Genomic DNA, 22,830 nt, shown 5'->3' with positions numbered 1-22,830 from the left:
ATGTTCCAGCTTTCCAGGTGATCCCTAGAAATTTGGTTTCCTGGGATGGAGGTTGTCTTTTTTACTCAGGTATTTCAATTTGTAAGCTTGTTAAGTGCCCAATGATGGCATCATAAACTGTTCTCATGGCTTGCTCAGTTTTACCACAGCTGCAGTTAATTTTTCAGTACCAGAATTTAATCTCCTATAATCTAAAGTCATTCTCCACTTACCATTTGGTTTTCTTATGGGCCATATTGGAGAATTATAAGGTGAATGGCATGGCGCAATGATGCCTCTTTGTTTTAGGTCAGAAATTGCTTCTCTGATACCCTCTTTTGCTGCTAAGGGAATAGGGTATTGTTTCACATTTACAATTTTTTCTTTGGGGGAGGTGAGGGGCGGCTGTTAGCAGTCTAACTTTAAGACTGGGGGTGCCGAAATTCTAAATGCGACCGTTTTCATCTCTCCACGACCTGCCAATCAATACATCCATTCCTAACAAATCGTAAGGAATGTTATCCACAATCATCTGGGTTCGGATTAACTCTTCGTCTCCCAGTAGCTTGAGGGAAACTTTAGCTGTCTTCTACAACACAGGGGTTCCCAAAGCACCACTAACAAATATTGGTTTGAGTGAAGAGTTAATACCACATTTTTTGGCTACATTAGATTTTAACGTGGAGATCTGTGCACCATTGTCTACTAAAAATGTTACAGGGTAGCATTTTGGCCCAACAGAGCACGTAAGTTCCAAATCCACATTTTTATTCAAGACCAATCTTAGCACATTTTGCCAGTCTTTTGGAGGACTTGATATTTTAGGATTTGATTGTTCATAATTTTCAGAGCAGTCATTTTGATTTGTAGGTTGAGTTTCCCAGGGTTCATTCAGGGGGTTTGTAGATTTTACTGAACTGGGATCAGGACCTGTCTCCTCTCTCTGCTGCCTATTTGCTTTCTTTTTAGTAGCAGAGAGAGGGCTTTTTAGTTTCCCGAATTATGGGAATTTCCAGATCTTTCCCCTGAATTTGACCTGACAGGCCACTCTTCTACCAAGGCTTTTAGATGGCCATAGGTAAAATTGTGAGTCAAAAGTGAAGGAGGGATGCCTTTTCGCTTAGCTTCCTCTTTAAGCTTTGCAAAAAGTCCCAATTCACCTGGTGGTGAGTTATTTCTGTCTCGGGGGGGCCTATTTTGACGTGGGGTATTATTATTATTATTATTATTATTATTATCATTATCATTATCATTATCATTATTATTATTTCTATTATTATTATTTCTTCGTCTGTCTCCTCTATTTACAACTGTCCATTCACCCCATGATACGTCCTGCTGGTAAGGAGGATTTTGGGGAGACATGGCCGTGACAGCAGCATAAGTCATTTTTTGGTTATTATTATAATTTGCAGGGGTTTGGAGAACTTTTATAGATGTAGTATCAGCTTCGCGTGCCACATATTTGCATCCAAATTCTGTCAATTCTGTGAGCAGATCAGACCAGGTATTGTTTGTGCTATACAGAGGAGTTGCTCTTGATTTTTCAATTCTAGTCTTAATCTGTAGGGCTTGATTCTGCAATTTTGCAGGTAAGCCTCTGATTAAGATATCCATTCTTTCAGGTTTTATATCCAGCATAAGTGGGTCATCTTGATTCATCACTAAACCATGTTCATATATCATTTGAATTACACTGGCTTTGTGAATATTATCCCATAACTGGGAGAGGCCTCCATGCTGTACATGGGGTTCCCCCCTGGCTATGGGGTCAGTGAAACCCATGTCATAAGCCGCTCTTTGCGTCAGGGACCAGGGGGCTCTGTTGTTACCAGTAATTAACATAATTCCAGGACCCCAATGGCCTGAAGCTTCTTTTTCAGATAGCAATATGTGGTCCCCACCCGAAGATGACACCCTCACAACATATTCCACGTCGCTTTCCAGGGGCATTCTGCAGAATTTTCTTTTTAATTCTGCCAGCTGCAGAGGAGTATAGGGGAGTTCCTTATGAGATACTTGTTCACGGTCTGTTTCCATGTCACATGTGTGTTCTACTTTTACCACAGGGCGTAGCCGTTTGTGGGTTATAGGCATGCTCTCATCTTCTGAGCTAGCAGAAGATTCATGGCAGGAGGAAGAAGGTGCCGAGGTACTCTCACATAATAGTGAGCTGACGTACCTTTTCCTCTAATTTGTTAAATTTCTTGGCTCCAGATTTTATAAAACTGCTGACGAAGTGGCGTAATTGAGCTACTTCTCCCTCCGAGGAGTCGGGGGAGGCACATCTCTTGGTATTGGTAGGTATTGGCTGGGGTTTTGTTTTTAAAATGGAGGGCCTGCTTTTCCCCTTTTTAGAAGCAAAATGAACTGATTTTTTCCCCCGTGATCTTACAGGAAAAACTTCCTCTTCGTCCGTGGTATATTCAGATGCAGATGGAGTGCCATCTAGCATCGGATTAGGGTTAGTACAGATTTCAGAATTTGACTTCCCGGGCGGCTTATCACATTTTAAAAGGTTTATGCCACTTTCAATATTTTCTAATTTTTGGCGCAATTCTTTGTTCTCCTGCCAAATAATAGTAGCCAAGATGAAAAAGGCATGAGCATTGAAAAAATCTATACCCAACTTTTTCACCTGTTTCTTAATTTCTTTATCCAGAGCGTATTTGTTTTCTAATATTGCTATCAATTTAGCAAGGGCAATAAAATCTCTACTCTTATGATTTTTATAAGTCATATAATAGAGAGTTTTCTTCGGGGTATAGTTACGGGTTTGAGGTATTCCCAGAATGGGCGAACCAAAGTGATTTCACTAAATTCATTTTCTTTACAGAAGGTCAAACCACCAGAGCTAGCAGAACACATTATAGACTCCATTTAAATTGTTTTAAATTTCCTTAAGGGTTAGTTTTGCAATTCAGGCGTCAGTCTAAGAGCAGGCTCTAATTTGTCCTCAGTAGTATCCTGTCTGTGACACCAATACCCTCCCATCATGCACACCGAGGAAGGACATGGCTCAACTTCTTGCTGATACAAAATGAGTTATCATACAATCGTAGATTTTGCCGAGCTGGAAAGGACCCATCAGGATGATCAAGTCCAACTCTTGTCCTGTGTAGGGTACCCCCAGGATCACACCATGAGCCTGAGAGCATCATTAAAACACTTCTTGAACTCAGGCAGGATTGGTGCTGTGACCACTTCCCCATCGAAGTGGTCATTGTTTGGAAACAATGAAGTTGTTCTATCACTCAATTGCCATCCAGATGAAAAACCTTTCCCTTCTGTGTAACCTTAACTACCACTGATTAAGCTTCCTATAATTTCCCCAAGTCCTCTCATTGGTCACAGGAGTGAAGAAATCAGACCCAGCCCCATCGCTTCCCCTTGTGAAGATTCATAGACTGCAATGGGTCCTCCCCTCAGCCTTCTTTTCTCCCAAATGAACAATCCTAGTGACCTCAGCTGCTCCTCATAAGTAATACCTTCCAGACCCTTCACCAGCCTTGCCATCCTTGTTGCTCTCATTTAGACACTCTCCAACACCTTGATACCTTTTCTATACTGGGGTGCCCAAACTGCACGCAGTACTCACAGTGAGGCCGTACCAGTGCAGAGTAGAGCAGGACAGTCACCTCCCTGGACTGGCTGGTGACACTGTGCTTGATGCACCCCAGAACACAGTTGACCCTCCTTGCTGCCAGGACACACTGCTGGCACATGTCCAGTTTGCCATCAACCAGGACCCCCAGGTCCCTCTCTGCTCTCCAGCCACTTGTTCCCCAGTCTGTACTTGCCACCAGGGTTGCCCCATCCCAGGTGCAGAATTCAGCACTTGCCCTTGTGGTTGGTGATTCAGCACTTGCTGAACTTGTGGTTCAGCACTTGTCCTTCCTGTGGCTGCTGATTGCCCATCTCTCTAACCTGCTGAGGTCTCTCATCTACAAACTTGCTTGATTACTTCCAGTCCTGCACCCAAGTCATTGATGAAGATGTTGAAGAGGACTGTGCTAAGGATGGATCCCTGCAGGACCCCACCAGGGACCAGTCACCAGCCTGATGTGACCACATTCACTATCACTCTTTGTGCTCCACCTGTGAGCTAGTTGCTCACCCATCACATAGCACAGTTGGACATTTTATCCAGGAGGATGCAATGAGAGACAGTACAAAAAGCTTTCCTGAAGTCCAGAAATATTACATCCACATGCTTCCCTTGATCATCTAGGTGGGTTACCCTGTCATAAAAGTTTTGACCCAGTGAGATCCCCAAGTCGTTCTCTGCAGGGCTGCTCTCAATCATTCATCTTCCAGTCTTTACTGAGAGTGGGGATTTCCTCCTCCCAGGTGCAGGACTGTTCACTTGGGCTTGTTGAACTTGATGAGGTTTTCACAGACCTATTCCTCAAGCCTGTTCAGGTGCCTCTGGTTGTCATCCCTGCCCTCAAGTGAATCAACTGTGCACCTGAGCTTGGTGTCATCTGCAACCTTGCTGAGGAATCACTATATCCCACCGTCCCTGTCACTGATGAAGATGTGAATCAGTACTGGGGACATCCAGTACTAATTAGAATGTACCTTTAAGTCAAGAAGGGATATCCTTCATTAATGGCATCCCCCTGGACACTGATCCACTGACCATTACTGTCTGCATGAAATCATCAGGCCGTTTTCTTGCTCATCCAACTGTCCATCTGTCAAACATATCACCCTCCAATTCAGCAATGAGAATGTTGTAGGGGATCATATCAAGTCTTGGTAGATGATGTCCGCACCTCTTCCCTTCTCCACTGCTGCAATTACTCCATGGCAGAAGGCCAGGAGGTTGGTGAGGCTTAGTTTGCCCTCTGTGAAGCTGTGTTGGCTGCCTCAGATCACCTCCCTCTCCCCCATAGATTTTAATATTGCTTCCAGTAGGATCAGTTCCATAATCTAACATCTCTTCAACACAAGCATGGACTTCTGTCCCTGTCATCCTGACCTTTGTAGTGTGACAAAGATATCAGGAACAGGTGATTTTAATACAGAAGTTGAGACTTAATAGGATTTGATGTCAAGGATTGCTCTGTTAAGATGTGGAAGGGGCACATGCCCTTGGAGTGGCTGACATGGGGATCTGAGACAATGATTTCCTGAGGGATAGTGGAAATGGAGTCATGACAGGGTTGGAGTAATTTTTTTAGCGATCAGGAAAAGAAAGACAAAGGCCCTCCCGTTAAGTCATGAGGGTCAGTGTGAACCCCCTTGCTTTGTGGCTGTATCAAACCCTAACACCAGTGGAAGTCTCAGAAAAAGGACATCAGGTATAGAAATAACTGATGGATACTTTATTTTTTAAAATACTCAGAGAACAAAAATGTTATTTAAAAAAACTTTCCAGCAGCCTTTGTTTAAGACCAGAAAGGAAGATATAGAGGAAAAACAGAGAATCATAGAATCATAGAATTAGCCGGGTTGGAAGGGACCTCAGAGATCATCTAGTCCAACCCTTGACCCACCGGAGCAGTTGCTAGACCATGGCACTGAGTGCCACATCCAGTCTTTTTTTAAATGTCTCCAGGGACGGAGAATCTACCACCTCCCCGGGCAGTCCATTCCATAGCCTAATCACCCTCTCCGTGAAGAAATTCTTTCTAATATCTAACCTAAACCTCCCCTGGCACAACTTAAGACTGTGTCCTCTTGTCTTGTTGAAGGTCGTCTGTGAAAAGAGTCCAGTTCCCACCTCGCTACAGCCTCCTTTCAGGTAGTTGTAGACAGCAATGAGGTCTCCCCTGAGCCTCCTCTTCTTCAGGCTGAACAGCCCCAGCTCTCTCAGCCTCTCCTCATAGGGCCTGTGCTCGAGTCCCTTCACCAGCCTGGTTGCCCTCCTTTGGACCTGTTCCAGGACCTCTACATCCTTCTTAAACTGAGGAGCCCAGAACTGGACACAGTACTCGAGGTGTGGCCTAACCAGCGCTGAGTACAGGGGAAGAATCACCTCCCTGGACCTGCTGGTGACACTGTTTTTGATACAGGCCAGGATGCCATTGGCCTTCTTGGCCGCCTGGGCACACTGCTGGCTCATGTTCAGTTTCTTGTCGATGCAGACTCCCAGGTCCCTTTCTGCCTGGCTGCTCTCCAGCCACTCTGTCCCCAGCCTGTAGCGCTGCATGGGGTTGTTGTGGCCAAAGTGCAGGACCCGGCACTTGGCCTTGTTGAACCTCATCCCGTTGGAATCGGCCCAGCTCTCTAGTCTGTCCAGGTCCCTCTGCAGAGCCCTCCTGCCTTCGAGTTGGTCCACACTTCCTCCCAGCTTGGTGTCATCTGCGAATTTGCTGATGATGGACTCAATCCCTTCGTCTAGGTCATCGATAAAGATATTGAACAGAACTGGGCCCAATACTGATCCCTGGGGGACACCACTAGTGACCGGCCGCCAACTGGATGCAGCCCTGTTCACCACCACTCTCTGGGCCCGGCCCTCCAGCCAGTTTCTAACCCAGCACAGGGTGCTCCTGTCCAAGCTGTGGGCTGACAGCTTTTTCAGGAGAATGCTATGGGGGACGGTGTCAAAGGCTTTGCTGAAATCCAGGTAGACCACATCCACCGCCTTCCCCTCATCCACCAGACGGGTCACCTGATCATAAAAGGAGATCAGGTTGGTCAGGCAGGACCTGCCCTTCCTAAACCCGTGCTGGCTGGGTCTGATCCCTTGCCCATCCTGCAGGTGCTGTGTGATTGCACTGAGGATGATCTGCTCCATAACCCTGCCAGGCACTGAGGTCAGGCTGACGGGCCTGTAGTTTCCCGGGTCCTCCTTCCGGCCCTTTTTGTGGATTGGCGTGACATTCGCCAACTTCCAATCGTCTGGGATGTCCCCCGTGAGCCAGGACTGTTGGTAGATGATAGAGAGAGGCTTGGCGAGCTCTTCTGCCAGCTCCCTCATCACTCTTGGGTGGATCCCATCTGGTCCCATAGACTTGTGGGGGTCCAAGCAGCTCAAGAGGTCACTGACTGTGTCCTTCAATATTACAGGGCAGCTGTTTAGATTTTTATCACCTTCTATAGGCTCCAGAAGCCTGCTGTCAACAGGATAACCTGTCTTTCTGTTGAAAACTAAGGTAAAGAAGGTGTTAAATACCTCAGCCTTTTCCTCATCTTTGATAACTATATTCCCACCCATGTTCAGTACAGAATGAATGTTTTCCTTGCCTCTTCTTTTGCTATTGATATATCTGTAGAAGCATTTCTTATTGTCCTTCACAGAAGTAGCAAGATTCAGTTCATGTTGTGCTTTTGTCTCTCTGATTTTCTTTCTACATGATCTGACTATATTCCTAAATTCCTCTTGAGAAGTTAGCCCTTTTTTCCATAATTGATAGGCCCTCTTCTTAATCCTAATTTCTTTCAGAGGAAAAACCTCCAAGATCCAGAGTCCCAGAAGTCAGGCGGAGTCTGTGTTGAGAGAAATGATGAGTGATATGAGATACATTATCAATGATATGCATAAGAAACTGGGAAATTTATTACATTTGAAAAGATCCCATTATAAGTTTCCAAAACAGGCCCTTGACCTCCTGGTTCCTCATGCTGTACATGAGAGGATTCACTGCTGGACGAACCACAGAGTACAGAAATGACAACACCAGGTCCAGGGATGGGGAGGAGATGGAGGGGGGCTTCAGGTAAGAAAACATGCCAGTGCTGATGAACAGGGAGACCACGGCCAGGTGAGGGAGGCACATGGAAAGGCTTTGTGCCTTCCCTGCTCAGAGGGGAAGCAGCAAAGCCCTTAAGATCTCCACATAGGACACCACTATGAAAACAAAACAGAGAAATCCTAAAAACACACTGACCACAAGAAGCCCAAGTTCCCTGAGGTAGGAGTGTGAGCAGAAGAGCTCTAGGATCTGGGTGATATCACAGAAGAACTGGTCCAGGACATTGCCCTGGCAGAGCGGCTGGGAAAATGTATTGGCTGTGTGCAGCAGAGCATAGAGAAACCCAGTGCCCCAGGCAGTTGCTTCCATGTGGACACAAGCTCTGCTGCCCAGGAGGGTCCTGTAGTGCAGGGGTGTGCAGATGGCCACATAGTGGTCGTAGGACATGATGGTCAGGATGTTACAGTTTATAGTAGAAATAAAATGGTATTAGTTGTAAAATTTCAAAAGTGAACAAATTAAGAGTTAGAAGGGGCTCGGGTAGACTAAAACTCTGGAAATAAGTAACTAGTTAAGAATGAGCTAACCCTTACAAGAACAATAATCAAAGGAAAATAAGGAGTGTGTCGACCCCATCAGCAAAAACATTAATCAAAAGGAGAACAGTTAGGTAAGCTGATACTATATACCAAAGATCAAGATGAAAAATTGTATCCAGGTGGTGGGCCAGGTGGTAGTGACAGCTGAAATGGTAAACCATGGATTTACAGTTTAAGAGATGACTATCTATTGTTATTTGTAAGATCTATGTGACTGTTTGTCTATTGTTATCTGCATGATCTATGTGACTGTTTGTGACCAAAATTTATGTAACTCTGTACGTGGCCTGTAATGAAAAAAGTATAAAAGCTGAACCAAAAATGAGGGTCTTTGGAACCCTGACTTGGGACGCTAGTCCTCAGGCTTCCCAGGCCCTGAATAAAGCACCGCATAAACTGACTCTGTTGGTTTGTGTTTTTGGATACGGGCAACAGTTTTCTGGCGACCCAGATGGGACTCCGGAGGCGGCTGGGGCGGTTCACGTGCTGATCCACTCCAAAAGCCGGCACCAGGTGATTCCTGGAGGAGACATCAACCCGTGCCCGACCCCGCGCCCGACGGACGACCATAAGGTAAGCCCGGAGGTGCTTTATTCCTTATAGAAATAAGTTAGTATTAGGTTAGTATTAGATCTGGTCTGTTGGAAGCCTAGGCGCTGGTCGTAAGACACGGCAAGTAGAAAGCCGTGCGGATCCAGCACTTGCCACTCGCGGCGACGAGTATAGGCAAGTTCGGTATCTGGTTCTGGGCGCTGGTCGTAAGACACGGCAAGTAGAAAGCTGTGCGGATCCAGCACTTGCCACTCGCGGCGACGAGTATAGGCAAGTTCGGTATCTGGTTCTGGTAATCGGCCGAATATTGGTTTTGTGTGTGTGTGTGTGTGTGTGTAAGAGCGCGCAAATATAAGTGTCAGCATGCTGCCTTTTAAGACCTTTAGAGCTCTGTCTTGTAATAGCAAGGATATCCCTGAGGATTCACCTCTGGGTTGTCTGTTGAAACATTGGAAAGAAGGTAATTTTGGACAGGAGTTACGGAAGAAAACCTTGATTGATTACTGTAATCATGTGTGGCCTGAATATGAAACAGGGGGTATGCAGTGGCCACGAAATGGTACATTAACCCCTGAAATACTAAGTCCTATGATGAACTTTTTGTGAGAAACTGAGAAATGGGATGAAATACAGTATTTGGATTTGTTTTATTATTTAAAAGGAAAACCTGAGTGGCAGGAGGCTTGTGGGCTGTTAGTGTTAAAATCTATGAAAGTAGAATGTGATAAATGTCCTGGCTGTAAGGAACGCAAGGTACGGTTCTCGGAGGAGGAGGAGGATGTATCCTTGTTAGTTTCCCTGAGTGCACCACCGCTCCCACCTTATAAAGCCCCTTCAGAAAGTTCAAACAAGGATCCGTCCTCCTCCTCATCAGAAGAAGAGACGGAACAGGAAAATTTGAAAGATCAACCGAGGACGCCATTAGCGGAGCGTACTCGAAAGGGAAGGCAGGGAAAGGGAAGTGGCCTTTCACACCCCAAATTGATGGCCCCACTGCGGGAGGCAGTAGGAGCGGGGGGAGGAAAAGTGATGATAAAGGTTCCTTTTTCACCAAATGATTTAATAATATGGAAGCAATCAGCAGGGGCATATAGGGAAAATCCAGATAAAGTGGCCCGAATTGTGAAAATGGTAATAAAAACACAGAATCCTGATTGGAATGATTTGCAGGTATTGCTGGACACCATTATGGATTCCACAGAAAAAGAAATGGTATTCAGGGCAATGACGAATCGGGCAAGGGAATTGATTAGAATGCAGATAGCACAAGGATCGGTAAATGAGTTGGTACCCAGGGAGGATCCTGGATGGAATCCCAATTCTTCAGCGGGATATAAAGCGTTAAAAGATTACCAGGATTTATTAGTAGAAGGGGTACGTGAGGGAATTCCTAAAACAATGAATTGGTCTAAATTATATTCTGTAAGACAAGATAAGGGGGAATCTCCATCAGTATTCTTAGAAAGGCTAAAAGAAACTGCACGGAGATATACAGATTTGGATGTGGAAGCTGAATCGGGCAAATTGCAGTTGGCATTGATTTTTATGGGTCAGTCTCAGGAGGATATTAGGAAAAAGTTGCAGAAGTTAGAGGGAGAGGATACACGGAATTTGGAAAAGTTATTGGAGGTTGCATGGAAGGTATATAACAACAGGGAGAAGGAGACAGCAAAGAAACAGCAGGCAAGCATGCTGGCGGTCCTGCAGCAAGCAACGGCTGGAAATAATGGAAATTATAGAGGTCGCAATCGAGGCAGAGGGAGAGGTGGCGCTGGATTGAGGAATGGCTTTGGGGGCTTTGAGAATCAGGATATAGGGGGACGAGTAAGGTTAGGACCTAACCAGTGTGCCTATTGTAAAGGACAGGGACACTGGAAAAATGAATGCCCACTCAAACAGGGAACCCCGATGGGTAAAGGCTTTACAGGTAATGGAATGAATCCGTTTGCGGGAAGTCCACAAGGTGTCGCTCAAGCCTTTATGATGGGGAATTACCAGAATCAGAGTTGACTAGACCGAGATTTGAAAGTTATTTTAGAGGTTGAAGGGGAGCCGATAGAATTTAGGATAGATACAGGAGCTAGTTATTCGGCAATGAATAAATTAAAGGGACCTTTAAGTGATTCTAAGGTATTGGTTGTTGGGGTATCTGGGAAGGTTGAAGAAAGGACATTCCTGCGGCCACTCGAGATAAAATTTGGAGGAAAGGAATTTGATCATCAATTTTTGTACATGCCAAACAGCCCGGAGTCTCTGATCGGGAGAGACCTGCTTTCAATATTACAGGCAAGAATAATTTTTGAAAAGGGTAGAGTAAAATTAGAAATACCAGAGGAAAACCTAGCAAAATTGTTTGTAATTAAAGAAGTAGGGGGGGAAGAGATACCACAGGAAATCGAACAAGCAGTCGTGCCATGGGTTTGGGAAACAGGGACCCCAGGTAAATCAAAAGCGGCAGTACCAGTAGTAGTGGAATTAAAGGAAGGGGCCCAACCAGTAAGGATACGGCAGTACCCCATTAGCCTAGAAGCTAGAAAGGGAATAGCCCCAATGATAACTCAATTTTTGGATTTAGGGATTCTGCAGGAGTGTGAATCTGAATTCAACACTCCAATCTTCCCGGTCAAAAAGCCTAATGGTAATTACAGGTTAGTGCAGGACTTAAGGGCAATTAATTTAATCACCAAAGATATACATCCTGTAGTGGCAAATCCGTACACATTGTTAACATCTGTTTCTGAGAAATTTCAATGGTTTACAGTAATTGATTTAAAAGATGCTTTCTTCTGCATACCCCTGGCACCTGAAAGTAGGAACATTTTTGCATTTGAATGGGAGAACCCCGACACGGGACGAAAGCGCCAACTTACATGGACCAGGCTTCCCCAAGGATTTAAATCCTCGCCCACCATATTCGGTAACCAGCTGGCCAAGGAACTTGAGGAATGGAAGATTACCCAGGTAAAAGACTCGCCTTTCTCTTATGTGGTGTTGCAGTATGTGGATGATATTTTCCTGGGTACCACAGAACAGGGTCTCTGCTTCAAATTAACCATTGGACTATTGAATATGCTGGGACAGGCTGGATACCGGGTATCCAGAGAAAAGGCACAGCTGGTCAAACAAAAGGTCATCTATTTAGGATGTGAAATTTCGCAGGGGGTTCGTCGTTTGGGAGTAAATCGCATACAAGCCATATGTGCAATTCCAGTACCCCGTAATAATCAGGAACTAAGATCTTTTCTAGGAATGATCGGCTGGTGTCGACTGTGGATCCCCGACTTTGGGCTGACAGCCAAACCACTGTATGAGGTTGTGAAGGAACCGAGATTTAAGTGGGGACCCACGGAAGATAAAGCATTTCGGGAGTTAAAACAGGCCCTCAAGGAAGCACCTACCCTGGGCCTACCGGATCTAACCAAGGACTTTCAATTGTATGTACATGAAAGGCAAAAGTTGGCCTTGGGGGTGCTTACTCAGAAACTGGGGTCTTGGAAAAGACCGGTTGGATACTTTTCTAAACAATTGGACTCAGTAAGTGGGGGATGGCCAGGATGCCTAAGAGCAGTGGCAGCCACAGTAATCCTGATCCAAGAAGCACGTAAGCTAACATTGGGCAAGCACATGACAGTTTATGTGCCTCATATGGTCATCACAGTATTGGAACAAAAGGGGGGCCATTGGCTCTCATCGAGCAGGATGCTCCAATACCAGGCCCAATTGAGGGAACAGGATGATGTGGAGCTGAAAATAACCAATCACCTTAACCCAGCAGAATTCCTCAGGTCCACCCAGGAAGAAGGAGAGCTGGAACATGACTGCGTGGAAGTAATCGAACAAGTGTACGCCAGCCGGAAGGACCTGAAGGATGAGCCACTGCCGGACCCTGATTGGGAACTGTTCACGGACGGGTCCAGTTTTGTGGAAAAAGGTACCAGGTATGCCGGGTATGCAGTGGTTACCTTGCAGCAGATAGTGGAAGCAAAAGCATTGCCCCCAGGCACGTCAGCGCAGAAAGCAGAAATTTGGGCCCTGATAAGAGCCCTGGTTTTGAGTCAAGGGAAGAAAGTTAACATATGGACTGATTCCAAATATGCATTTGGAGTAGTACATGTGCATGGGGCTTTGTGGAAGGAGCGGGGACTTCTTAATTCGCAGGGGTCGACAATCAAACACAGGGAAGAGATAATTATGTTACTGGAAGCAATTTACAAACCATCGGCAGTTGCAGTGATGCACGTCAAAGGACATCGGAACGATCCAGGAAAAGAATTCCAGGGAAATCGACAAGCGGACCAAGTGGCAAAGCAGGTTGCCAGAGAGGTATGGACTCAATTAGCTTTGTTACCGGCTCGGAGTAACCCTGCCGCTGCACATATGGAAGACAAACCACATTACTCGCCAGAGGACGAGAAGCTGGCTCGGATGTTGCAGGCACGAAAGAACATCAAGGGTTGGTATGTGACCCCAACAGGACAGGTGATCCTGCCGGTGAGAATCATGAAAACAGTACTGGAAACAGAACACAATAAGTGTCACTGGGGTGCGGAGGCAATGGTAAAATTTTTGAAAAATGAAATATTCTCAAACCAGATGTTAACATTGGCAAAAAGAGTAAATGCAATGTGTCCGGTGTGTATCAAAAATAACCCAGTGGTAAGAAGGCAGGTACAAATGGGCAAGTTACAGGTAGGTCCCCAACCAGGAGATTATTGGCAAATAGACTTTTCTGAGTTACCAAAAGCCCAAACATACAAACATTTGTTGGTGTATGTGTGCACATTCTCGGGGTGGCCAGAAGCTTTCCCTTGCAGAACTAATCAGGCAAAGGAAGTGGTAAAAACACTCTTGAAAGAAATCATCCCTAGATTTGGGGTGCCATTAGGGCTATCATCTGATAGGGGTCCTCATTTCACTGCAGGGATTGTGCAGGAGATTTCTGTAATACTGGGGATAAGTTGGAATCTGCACACGCCCTGGAGACCCCAATCAAGTGGTAAGGTAGAGCGGATGAATCAAACATTGAAAAACCAAATTAAGAAAATTTGTCAAGAAGCAAAAATCCAGTGGCCGCAGGCATTGCCTTTGGCTCTGTTAAGAGTTAGGATTAAACCAAGGGAAAGGATAGGGGTAAGTCCATATGAAATTTTGTACGGTAAACCATACCATGCTACTACTTATCAGGGGGATCCTCATTTGGTGGGGGACCAGATGATATTAAATTATGTGTTGTCTTTGAATAAGAAGACCCTTACAGCACTTAGAGGAGCGTTGCAGTGGAACCGACCGTTACCCCTGGAAAATCCGGTCCACGACATCCTTCCAGGAGACCAAGTCTACATCAGGAACTGGTCAGTGGAACCATTGAAGGAGACATGGGACGGTCCTCATCAGGTGATCATGACCACCTACACGGCCGTCAAGGTCGATGGAATCGACAACTGGATTCACTACACCAGGGTCAAGAAGGTCCCCACACAATGGTCGGTAGAGCCTTTGTCTCCAACAAGGATGGTGTTCAGAAGCAAGTCATGAGGGCATTGATCTTTTGTAGCCTAATCATGACTGTAGAAACAGTAGTAAAGATCGATGTACCTGAGCCTTATTTGATAGTGGAGGAGGGATCTGAAGTTAATTTGACTTGTTGGTTTACTGATGACCAGGGAGCTGGGTCTGCCGAAATAAAAGCAGGATGGAAATTGGTGACAGGAGATCAAGTGATCATAAGAGGAGTACAAACAGTTTGGGATAGACAACACCAGGCGGGAATAACCATGTTGCAGATACCTAGAGTGACCGAGGAAGATGAAGGGGAATATACCTGTATAGTATTAATTCGAGAAAGCTTTGGATATGGAGAACTGACAATGAGAGTTAGACCCAAAACAAAACAAGAAGGGAGGATAACTAGGCAAGCAGTTATCAATGAAAGCAAACAACCGGTTAGTGATGAAAATTTAACAAGGAATAAGGGTCAGGAAAATTTAGTAATTGGATTGATTAGGGATTTTGGCCTTATGCAAAATGTCACAGAAATTACAGCCTGTTTGCCTTTACCCCAAGCAGCAGGTGAACCGATATCATGGGGAATAATACCAGTAACTGGGATGCCAGAATCTTTGAAAAATGTTTCTTGGACATGCAAATTAGTCCCAAAGGTGGTAATGGTACAGAAAGATGTGTGTCAGACAATTAAGGCTATGTCAGAAAAGGAATGTAAAGGAAAATCCAACTATTATGGATGGGTACAAAATACTAGGAAATGCTTGATTAATTTCCCCGCAAACGAACCATGCGAAAAACGCACTATAAAAGCTAAATCCACACAGAATGAGATGGATTGTCAAAACATTACTAAAAACACTGATACTTGGAAAGATTGGACGACAGTATGGGGACCTAGTATTTTGGAACACTATACATATTTGGGAAAAGTACAATGGTTTATACAGTGGTTTGGGAATAGGGATCACTCTTATCTAGAAACCCTAGTCATGTCTACTTCCACTTCTCTTAGACAATTACGAACCCAAAGAGAAGAATGGAATTGCACGGAAATATTTACATGTGACACCCCAGAAGACCGAATAGGGTTGGTCCCAGTAAAAATGGCATTAAAATGGGGATGTGAATGTAGGGGATACCATCATACCATTAGTGCGGTACAAGGAAATTTTGCTATAAATTGTAAAGTTATGACCGTTCATAGTCCTGGAAATTTAGTATGGGTATTGGGACATGGACAATGGACATCACATTTACCCTTGGATGGATTGGCCACACAAATTACCTTAGGGGTACCTACTTTATGTCCATATTGGAAACAGGCAAAATTGACACAGAAAGAGAAGGGTAAGAGAGAGAAAAGGGGTATAGATGAAGACTTGGAAATAACAGGGTTAGATGAGAAAGACGAATGGCATGAACCCTCTTCTGGAGTTAAATTTGGATGGGTATTAGAATCATTATTTGCACCCATCTCGACTTATAGAAATCGGGAAATGCTGTACAAATTATTAGGACAAACTGAACGGTTAGCTGCAGTAACTAAAAAAGGATTTAGGGATTTAAACCTGCAACTTCAGGCTACTACAAGAATGACCATACAAAACAGGATGGCCTTAGATATGATGTTGCTAAAAGAGCATGGTGTTTGTGGGTATCTGAATAATAAAAATGAACATTGTTGTGTGCATATCCCAAACGTTACCCAGGAAGTAGAGAAAGATATTAGTCAATTGGAACAAATTGAGGACAAGGTCCACGATGTTCAAAAGGAGGCAGAACACAATTGGGTTGGAGCAGTATTTAGCTCCTTAGGGATCCAGGTCTCTGGTTGGATATCATCAATTATACAATATGGAATTATGATAATTATCATTGTTGTGATTGCTTACGTAGTGTACAAGGGTTTATTGGGAATGATTATCAAAGAAACTCAGAATACACGAAGAGTCATGAAGGCTATAACCCGGTAGGAGGTAATATCTCCAGAAGAAGGGACGCCTCCACCTGCTTATCAAGAGGCTTAAAGGTTGAGCATCCTTGCGAAGGAATAATCGAAGGATGCTCAAAAGGGGGGAGTTGTTACAGTTTATAGTAGAAATAAAATGGTATTAGTTGTAAAATTTCAAAAGTGAACAAATTAAGAGTTAGAAGGGGCTCGGGTAGACTAAAACTCTGGAAATAAGTAACTAGTTAAGAATGAGCTAACCCTTACAAGAACAATAATCAAAGGAAAATAAGGAGTGTGTCAACCCCATCAGCAAAAACATTAATCAAAAGGAGAACAGTTAGGTAAGCTGATACTATATACCAAAGATCAAGATGAAAAATTGTATCCAGGTGGTGGGCCAGGTGGTAGTGACAGCTGAAATGGTAAACCATGGATTTACAGTTTAAGAGATGACTATCTATTGTTATTTGTAAGATCTATGTGACTGTTTGTCTATTGTTATCTGCATGATCTATGTGACTGTTTGTGACCAAAATTTATGTAACTCTGTACGTGGCCTGTAATGAAAAAAGTATAAAAGCTGAACCAAAAATGAGGGTCTTTGGAACCCTGACTTGGGACGCTAGTCCTCAGGCTTCCCGGGCCCTGAATAAAGCACCGCATAAACTGACTCTGTTGGTTTGTGTTTTTGGATACGGGCAACAAGGAGACAGTACTCAGCTGTTATGAAGAATTAAAAAAACAAGAGGTGTGCAGCATATCCCTTGCAGGAGATATCCGTATTGTCCCAGAGGGAATTGGCCATGGGTTTGGGCAGAGTGGTGGAGAGTGATCCCAAGTCGAGGAGGGAGAGGTTGAGGAGGAAGAATTACATGGGGGTGTGGAGGTGGTGGTCACAGGCAATGGTGGTGATGATGAGGCCATTTACAGGAGGACAGCCAGGTAGATGCCCAGGAAGAGCCAGAAGTGCAAGAGCTGCAGCTCCCACCTGTCTGCAAATGCCAGGAGGAGAAACTGGCTGATGGACCTGCTGTTGGACATTTGCTGACTCTAGGGATGGTGCTCTGCCAGAAATAGAAAATATTAATTAATATTTAAGTAAAGTCAAAGTATTCTTAGCAAATCCATTCAATTTCTCAAAGAATTCCCTAAAGAACCTCACTTTTTACAGGAAAAATTTGTTTAGGTCACACTGATGAGCTATGGTTGGTGCTGGATGATGGTGTCATAGGGAGCTGCCCTCTTGGTTCTGCAGGAGTACACGCTGCCCTTCAGTAATTTGTAAAAAGAAACACAGGGGGAACCTCAGATTAAATCCACTAAACAACCAAAAGATTTTCAGAATTGTCACCCCCAATGCACCAGCCAGATGAGGAAAGCTAAGAGGAAATTTTTTGTTTTTTCTTTTTCTCCTTTTCTCTCCTGGGGAATGTTCTTGAATGTCTCAAACCCTCAGCATTTCTGCTGCACTCAGGGAGAACAGAGCAAGGCAAGAGGATTGCCTGTGGCTGCATGCAGAGAAGGGGGAGCTGGTATGATGAAGGGTCAGCTCCTCCCCAGACTCACAGAGGGCATTGCCCAGAGCTCCAGAGGGCAGAGGGAAAATGGACACCTCCTTTCCATGGACACATCTGCTGCCTGGAGCTGCCCCAGCCAGGATCTTGTTCCTTGGCCCCGTCTCCCTTCCTGCCCCTGCTCACAGAGCCCAGCCCAGCCCCTGGGTGCCCAGCTCTGCCCTGCAGCCACTTGGGGGTGGCAGGACCTAAAGAACAGGGCACACACCCCCTGAGGACAATGGAAACAGGAGCCTGAGCTGAGCTGCTGGGAGGTGGTGGTTGGAGGCACTTCCCGAGTTTCCTAGTCCCCCTCCAGGTGATGCTTGAGGAGTCTCAGCCCCTGCACTTCCCTGCACAGCTGAGTTTCCATTCCACCAATCTGAGCCAGAGACAAGTAGAAGCAGAGCCTGAGGATAGCCCAGACTGGAGCAGGAAAGCCGTGCCCTGAAGGAACTCCTGAAAAGTCCCCTCAGAAATATTCTGGGCATCAGCTGGAGCTGTGAGCAGCCCTGAGCAATTCATCCCTCTCTCACCAGCAGCAGGACCCTGCCCTGTCCTCCCTGTCTCCTGCCAGCCACAGCTTCTGCCAGCACCAGGGAGCTGTGTGTGGCTATCATCAAACACCCTTGTACAGGCCATGTGCAGGGTGTGTTATAAGGCATCCCTCCCTCCATTCTGTTTGCAGAGAGGTGCCACTGTAAATCTCCAGTACTGTTCAATTCCCAGAACCCTGTGTTTACACCCAGGAGATATCCTGTATCTGTCCAGTGATGGGGGCACCCTGGTCTTTCTGTTATTGTTTGTTGGGGAAACAGTTCAGAAATATACAGGTTGTGAGCAATCCTGACTTACTTCAGTCTTACTTTAGGCCACATTGGGTTAATGGTTATTGAGGCCTAGTTAGAGGTTTTCTGAGAATGAGCTAACGGGAAAGAGATAACTTAATTGGCAACAGAGGAGGAAAATAATTATGTGAGAAGATGGTTCCTTGAGAATGCTTTGTGTAATTGGAATGCAAAGCCACCTGCATGATATGATGGTGTAAGCAAGACTTCTCTATATAAGTGAGTGCAAGTTGTTAATAAATGATTTAATACAAGCATATTGATGTGCACATGGAATCCTTAAGCCTCTGCAGACTGTTTTCCCACAATTGTTCATATATTTATGAAAGTTTTTCTTGGTATCCTTAACCATGCAGGTCAGATTAATTTCTAGATGGTCTTTGGACTTCCTAATTCCCTCCCTTCAAAACCTTAAACATTTTTGTAGTTTTCATGAGTGTCCTGCCCCTTCCTCCAGCCCCTGTACATTTTTTTTTTCCCTGAGAGACAGCCAACGTTCCTTGTTCAGCCAGGCTGGTCTTCTGTGCAAGTGACTCACCTTATAGCTCTTGGGGATGGCCTGTTCCTGCACCTTCAAGACTTCCTTCCTAAGGAGCATCCATCTTTCCTGGACTCCTTTGTCCTTCAGATTCCCAAGGGATTCTGGCCATCAGGCTGCATAAGAGGATAAAGTTTTCCTTTCAGAAGTCCACTGTAGTAGTTTTGCCTCCCACCCTCCTGGTAAGAATATAGAACTCTATCGATTCATGGCCATTGTGCCCCAGATGGCCTCCAACATTCACATCTCTTACTGTCTTGCAGAAATTGACTCTATAATTTGGAAAGTTATAGAGAGGGGTGTGTTTATTCAGCACTGGGTATACAAGGGGATAATTCCTCCAAAATCCATGTACACCAGTCTTGCAATTAGGCTTTTTTTTTTCATGTACACCAAAGTTTTACACATTCATTAGATTTCCCAATACCCCTATACATACTTATCACCTACTACCCCTTTGTATTACAATTACTCCCAAGAGGTCATTCTCATAATCTCCTCCCTCCTGCACTTGCATAGTGTCTCCTGTTGGTGGTCATGAGGGTCATGGGTGTAAAAAATAAGGGTTTAAAATTGTAAGTTATTGTTTTGTTGAGTGTATCCTTCAATTTAATAATGTTTGCTTAGGTTTTTGTTGAAATAGCATGTTATATCCTGTTATTTTAAAGTGTATGTTTAAGCGTATTTATAAGGAAGAAAAGTCAGAAAAATAAGAAGAGGAGGCCGACCGCAAAAGCCCGTGAAACAAGAACAATATATAACCATTTCTCTCAGCAACGGAACAAAGCCTGCGAAATGTAACCATTTTCCTCAGCGACATAACTAAGCCCAAAAAACAAGAACCAATACTGGGAGAGCCCGCGAAACAAAAAACAATGATAAACTGGTAAGAGACTAACGGGAAGGGGTTTACGAAAAGTATAAAAGAACTGGTTTTACATTATTGAACTTGCGAGCCATGGGTAAAGCTGCCACTCCCTGGCCGCCCAGCACGCTGCAGTGCACTGCTTTACTTATATTTCTCTCAATAAAAACTTCTATTGTCGATACATCGAGTCAGTGTTTTTAACAGTGGGGATGAAGTAAAAGTGAAGCAAAGGTCTTTCTCTATGTAAACTTTTTACCTCTTCTTCTCAGGGCATGCCAATTTCTTCAGTCTATGGGAAAAAAGTCTGCGGAGGCTTAAGGATTGATTCCATGTACACATCAATATGATTGTATGAAATCGTTTATTAACAATTTGCACTCACTTATATAGAGAAGCCTTGTTTACAAAATCATATCATGCAGGTGGCTTTGTATTCCAATTACACATTCCATTCTCATGGAACCACTCTTCTCACATAATTATTTTTCTCTTCTGCTGCCAACTAGTTATCTCTTTCCCATTAGCTCATTTTCAGAAACCTGCAACTAGGCCTCAATAACCATTAACCCAATGTAGCCTAAGCTGAAGTAAGTCAGGATTGCTCACAACCTGTATATTTCTGAACTGTTTCCCCAACAAGTCTTCAGCCAAGCTGACAACATATTCTGTTTCGTATGTCAAGGCTTCTATAGTTATCACTTTAGCACATATATTTCCCTTATAAGGTGATGACTACATAAACAATTTCTTAGCTTCTATTAAACAACCATTCTTTCTTAGCTTCTCTCAGGTCAATGTGACCCCTAGACAGTTCCTAGCAGGCATTTTATATCAATCTTTACATCACATATAACCCACGATCAAGCAGCCAAGCGCTGCAAGAAACATCCTTGCTTTTGAATCTTTCCTGGGCTTTTTTCCAGGACCTCACACCCTTTGTTTCCGCACCTCACACCCTTCAACGAATTTCTAACCAATCTCCAAGCAGTGGTTAAACTCCAGAGCAGACTCACTCCACTTTATGTCCTGAATGTGACATGTTATGGCATGGAATGACCGTTACTGGAATAATTGTTTTTCAGCAGCCCTTATATAATTCTTTAATAATGTTTATATCTTCCTGCACATAGCTACCAAAAATATTTCTCATCAGACCATCCCTTGTAGAAACGTAACCTCATTAGAGGATACTTTTGCCTAGCAGAAGCTTACAGAGTGTATTTTATTCTGTAGGAAACTTTTTTCTACTTGACATTTCTCTGCTTGCAAAGAGGGAAACTCCTGCTGTGCTTGAGAGCATCAGTTCTTTTAGAGTAATGTGTTGGAAGCTGGTTCAAAGGAGATGGAACCCCCAGCTGCAGCCTGCAGGGGAGAAATCTGATGAGAGGAAAAGACATACAGGTCCTAGGAGTGATAGGGATATGATCACCTTGTCACCACCACCCTGTCACCTCTGGCTAGAAGCTGGCACTCATTCAGCACCTCCATGTGACACTGTGCTAACGCTACCGCTCCCCATCCCCCGTGTGGCCCCCAAAACACTGCATGGTGAGACAGCCTGACCTTTTATTTGCCTCAGCTGGAGACTATTTTCATTTGGATTCCCAGGCCCCCATCTTCCCCTTTCCTCTCTTCACTTGCAGAGCCTCTGGGTAAATCCCTGGGGCCAGGGCCGGTGGGAGGCACAGAGGGCACAGCTGGCACCCGTGAGCCAGTGGGAGTGGGTTTCCCCCCTTTTTGTGTTTTCTTCCGAAGCGAGGACATTCTGTCCATGCTGGGTGATGACAAGAACGACCATTCCCTTTCTTAGGGGGAAATGCAAAGTACAGCCTGCAGGGCGTTATTGATGGTGGTGCAGAATGCAGCTGCCGATGGAAAGAGAAGCTGCTGCGGGTTTTTGGAAAGGGACACTTTTCAGGCATTGCTCCTCCTGCCCCTAAGGGAAGGTGTCCTGCAGGCAGGGCAGGAATAGGCTCGCTGCCGCTGCCCCCGTCCCCTCATTGTGTTACAGGACAATCACTGCCAGCACTCGGGGCTCCCCGCAGAGACCTCGATGATGCTGGTGCCATGTGGGGTGGGTGGGTGGGGATGAAGTGGCAGCGTGGGGACAGGAGTGAGCTGAACGAGCAGCAGCTGCTGGATGGAGGGTAGAAGTGGAGGCAGAAACAAGGTGATGGTGAGAAGGTGGTGGAGGCATATCATCCCAGACCCTTCCCAGGGAGCCAATGAGTGCAATGTTGTGTTTGGGGAGGTAAGGAGCAAAGTTCTAGATGGAGTGCTGTATCTCAATGGCTTTTCCTCAGTATCCAGGTCTCTTGCAGAGACACTCTGCAGCAATAACAGTTGAATATACAATTCTAAACAGAAAACCAGTAAAATTGAATTTTCAATAATTTTTATTTGATGATCTTTTTAATCTTCCTCCACAGTGGAACCTCTTCAATTTGCTCTGCAAGTCTTGAACACTAAAAACACCACAGGATGAGACATGGCTGCTCAGTACTGTAATGGGCCCCATGGTGCCAGAGGGACTGAGTCCGTGATCCCGAGGTATTTACAGGAGACTCAAAAAAAATCATCTTAGGAAGTTAAAACGGAAACAAAAACCCAAACTATCTTGAAGTATTGATTCGCTCCATTGAGTCCCATTATTGAGAAAGCCTACTCAGAGACTTGTTAGAGAAGGTCACTGGAGGCCATGATTGCAGAGAGGAAAAGATTCTGTAAAGGTGGCTCTGAAGCCAGAGATATTTATTTATTTGTTTGTTTATGCATTTATTTATATTATGGA

General features: G+C 44.8%; 1 protein-coding gene across 1 annotated transcript in view; it reads right to left on the bottom strand.

Moving 5' to 3' along the window:
* Positions 1-7,490: 7,490 nt before the first annotated feature.
* The window catches only part of LOC115600050 (olfactory receptor 14A16-like), an 87,061-nt gene continuing 71,721 nt past the window's right edge, over positions 7,491-22,830 (bottom strand). Inside the window, exon 3 of the mRNA XM_030468284.1 lies at positions 7,491-7,643. Coding sequence (XP_030324144.1) covers positions 7,491-7,643 — 153 coding nt within the window. The remainder of the gene's footprint in view (positions 7,644-22,830) is intronic.

Source organism: Calypte anna, chromosome W (genome assembly GCF_003957555.1).
Source record: "Calypte anna isolate BGI_N300 chromosome W, bCalAnn1_v1.p, whole genome shotgun sequence".
Classification (NCBI taxonomy): domain Eukaryota; kingdom Metazoa; phylum Chordata; class Aves; order Apodiformes; family Trochilidae; genus Calypte; species Calypte anna.
Note: the sequence above shows the minus strand (reverse complement) of the source record. Positions and strands in the feature narration are given on the sequence as shown.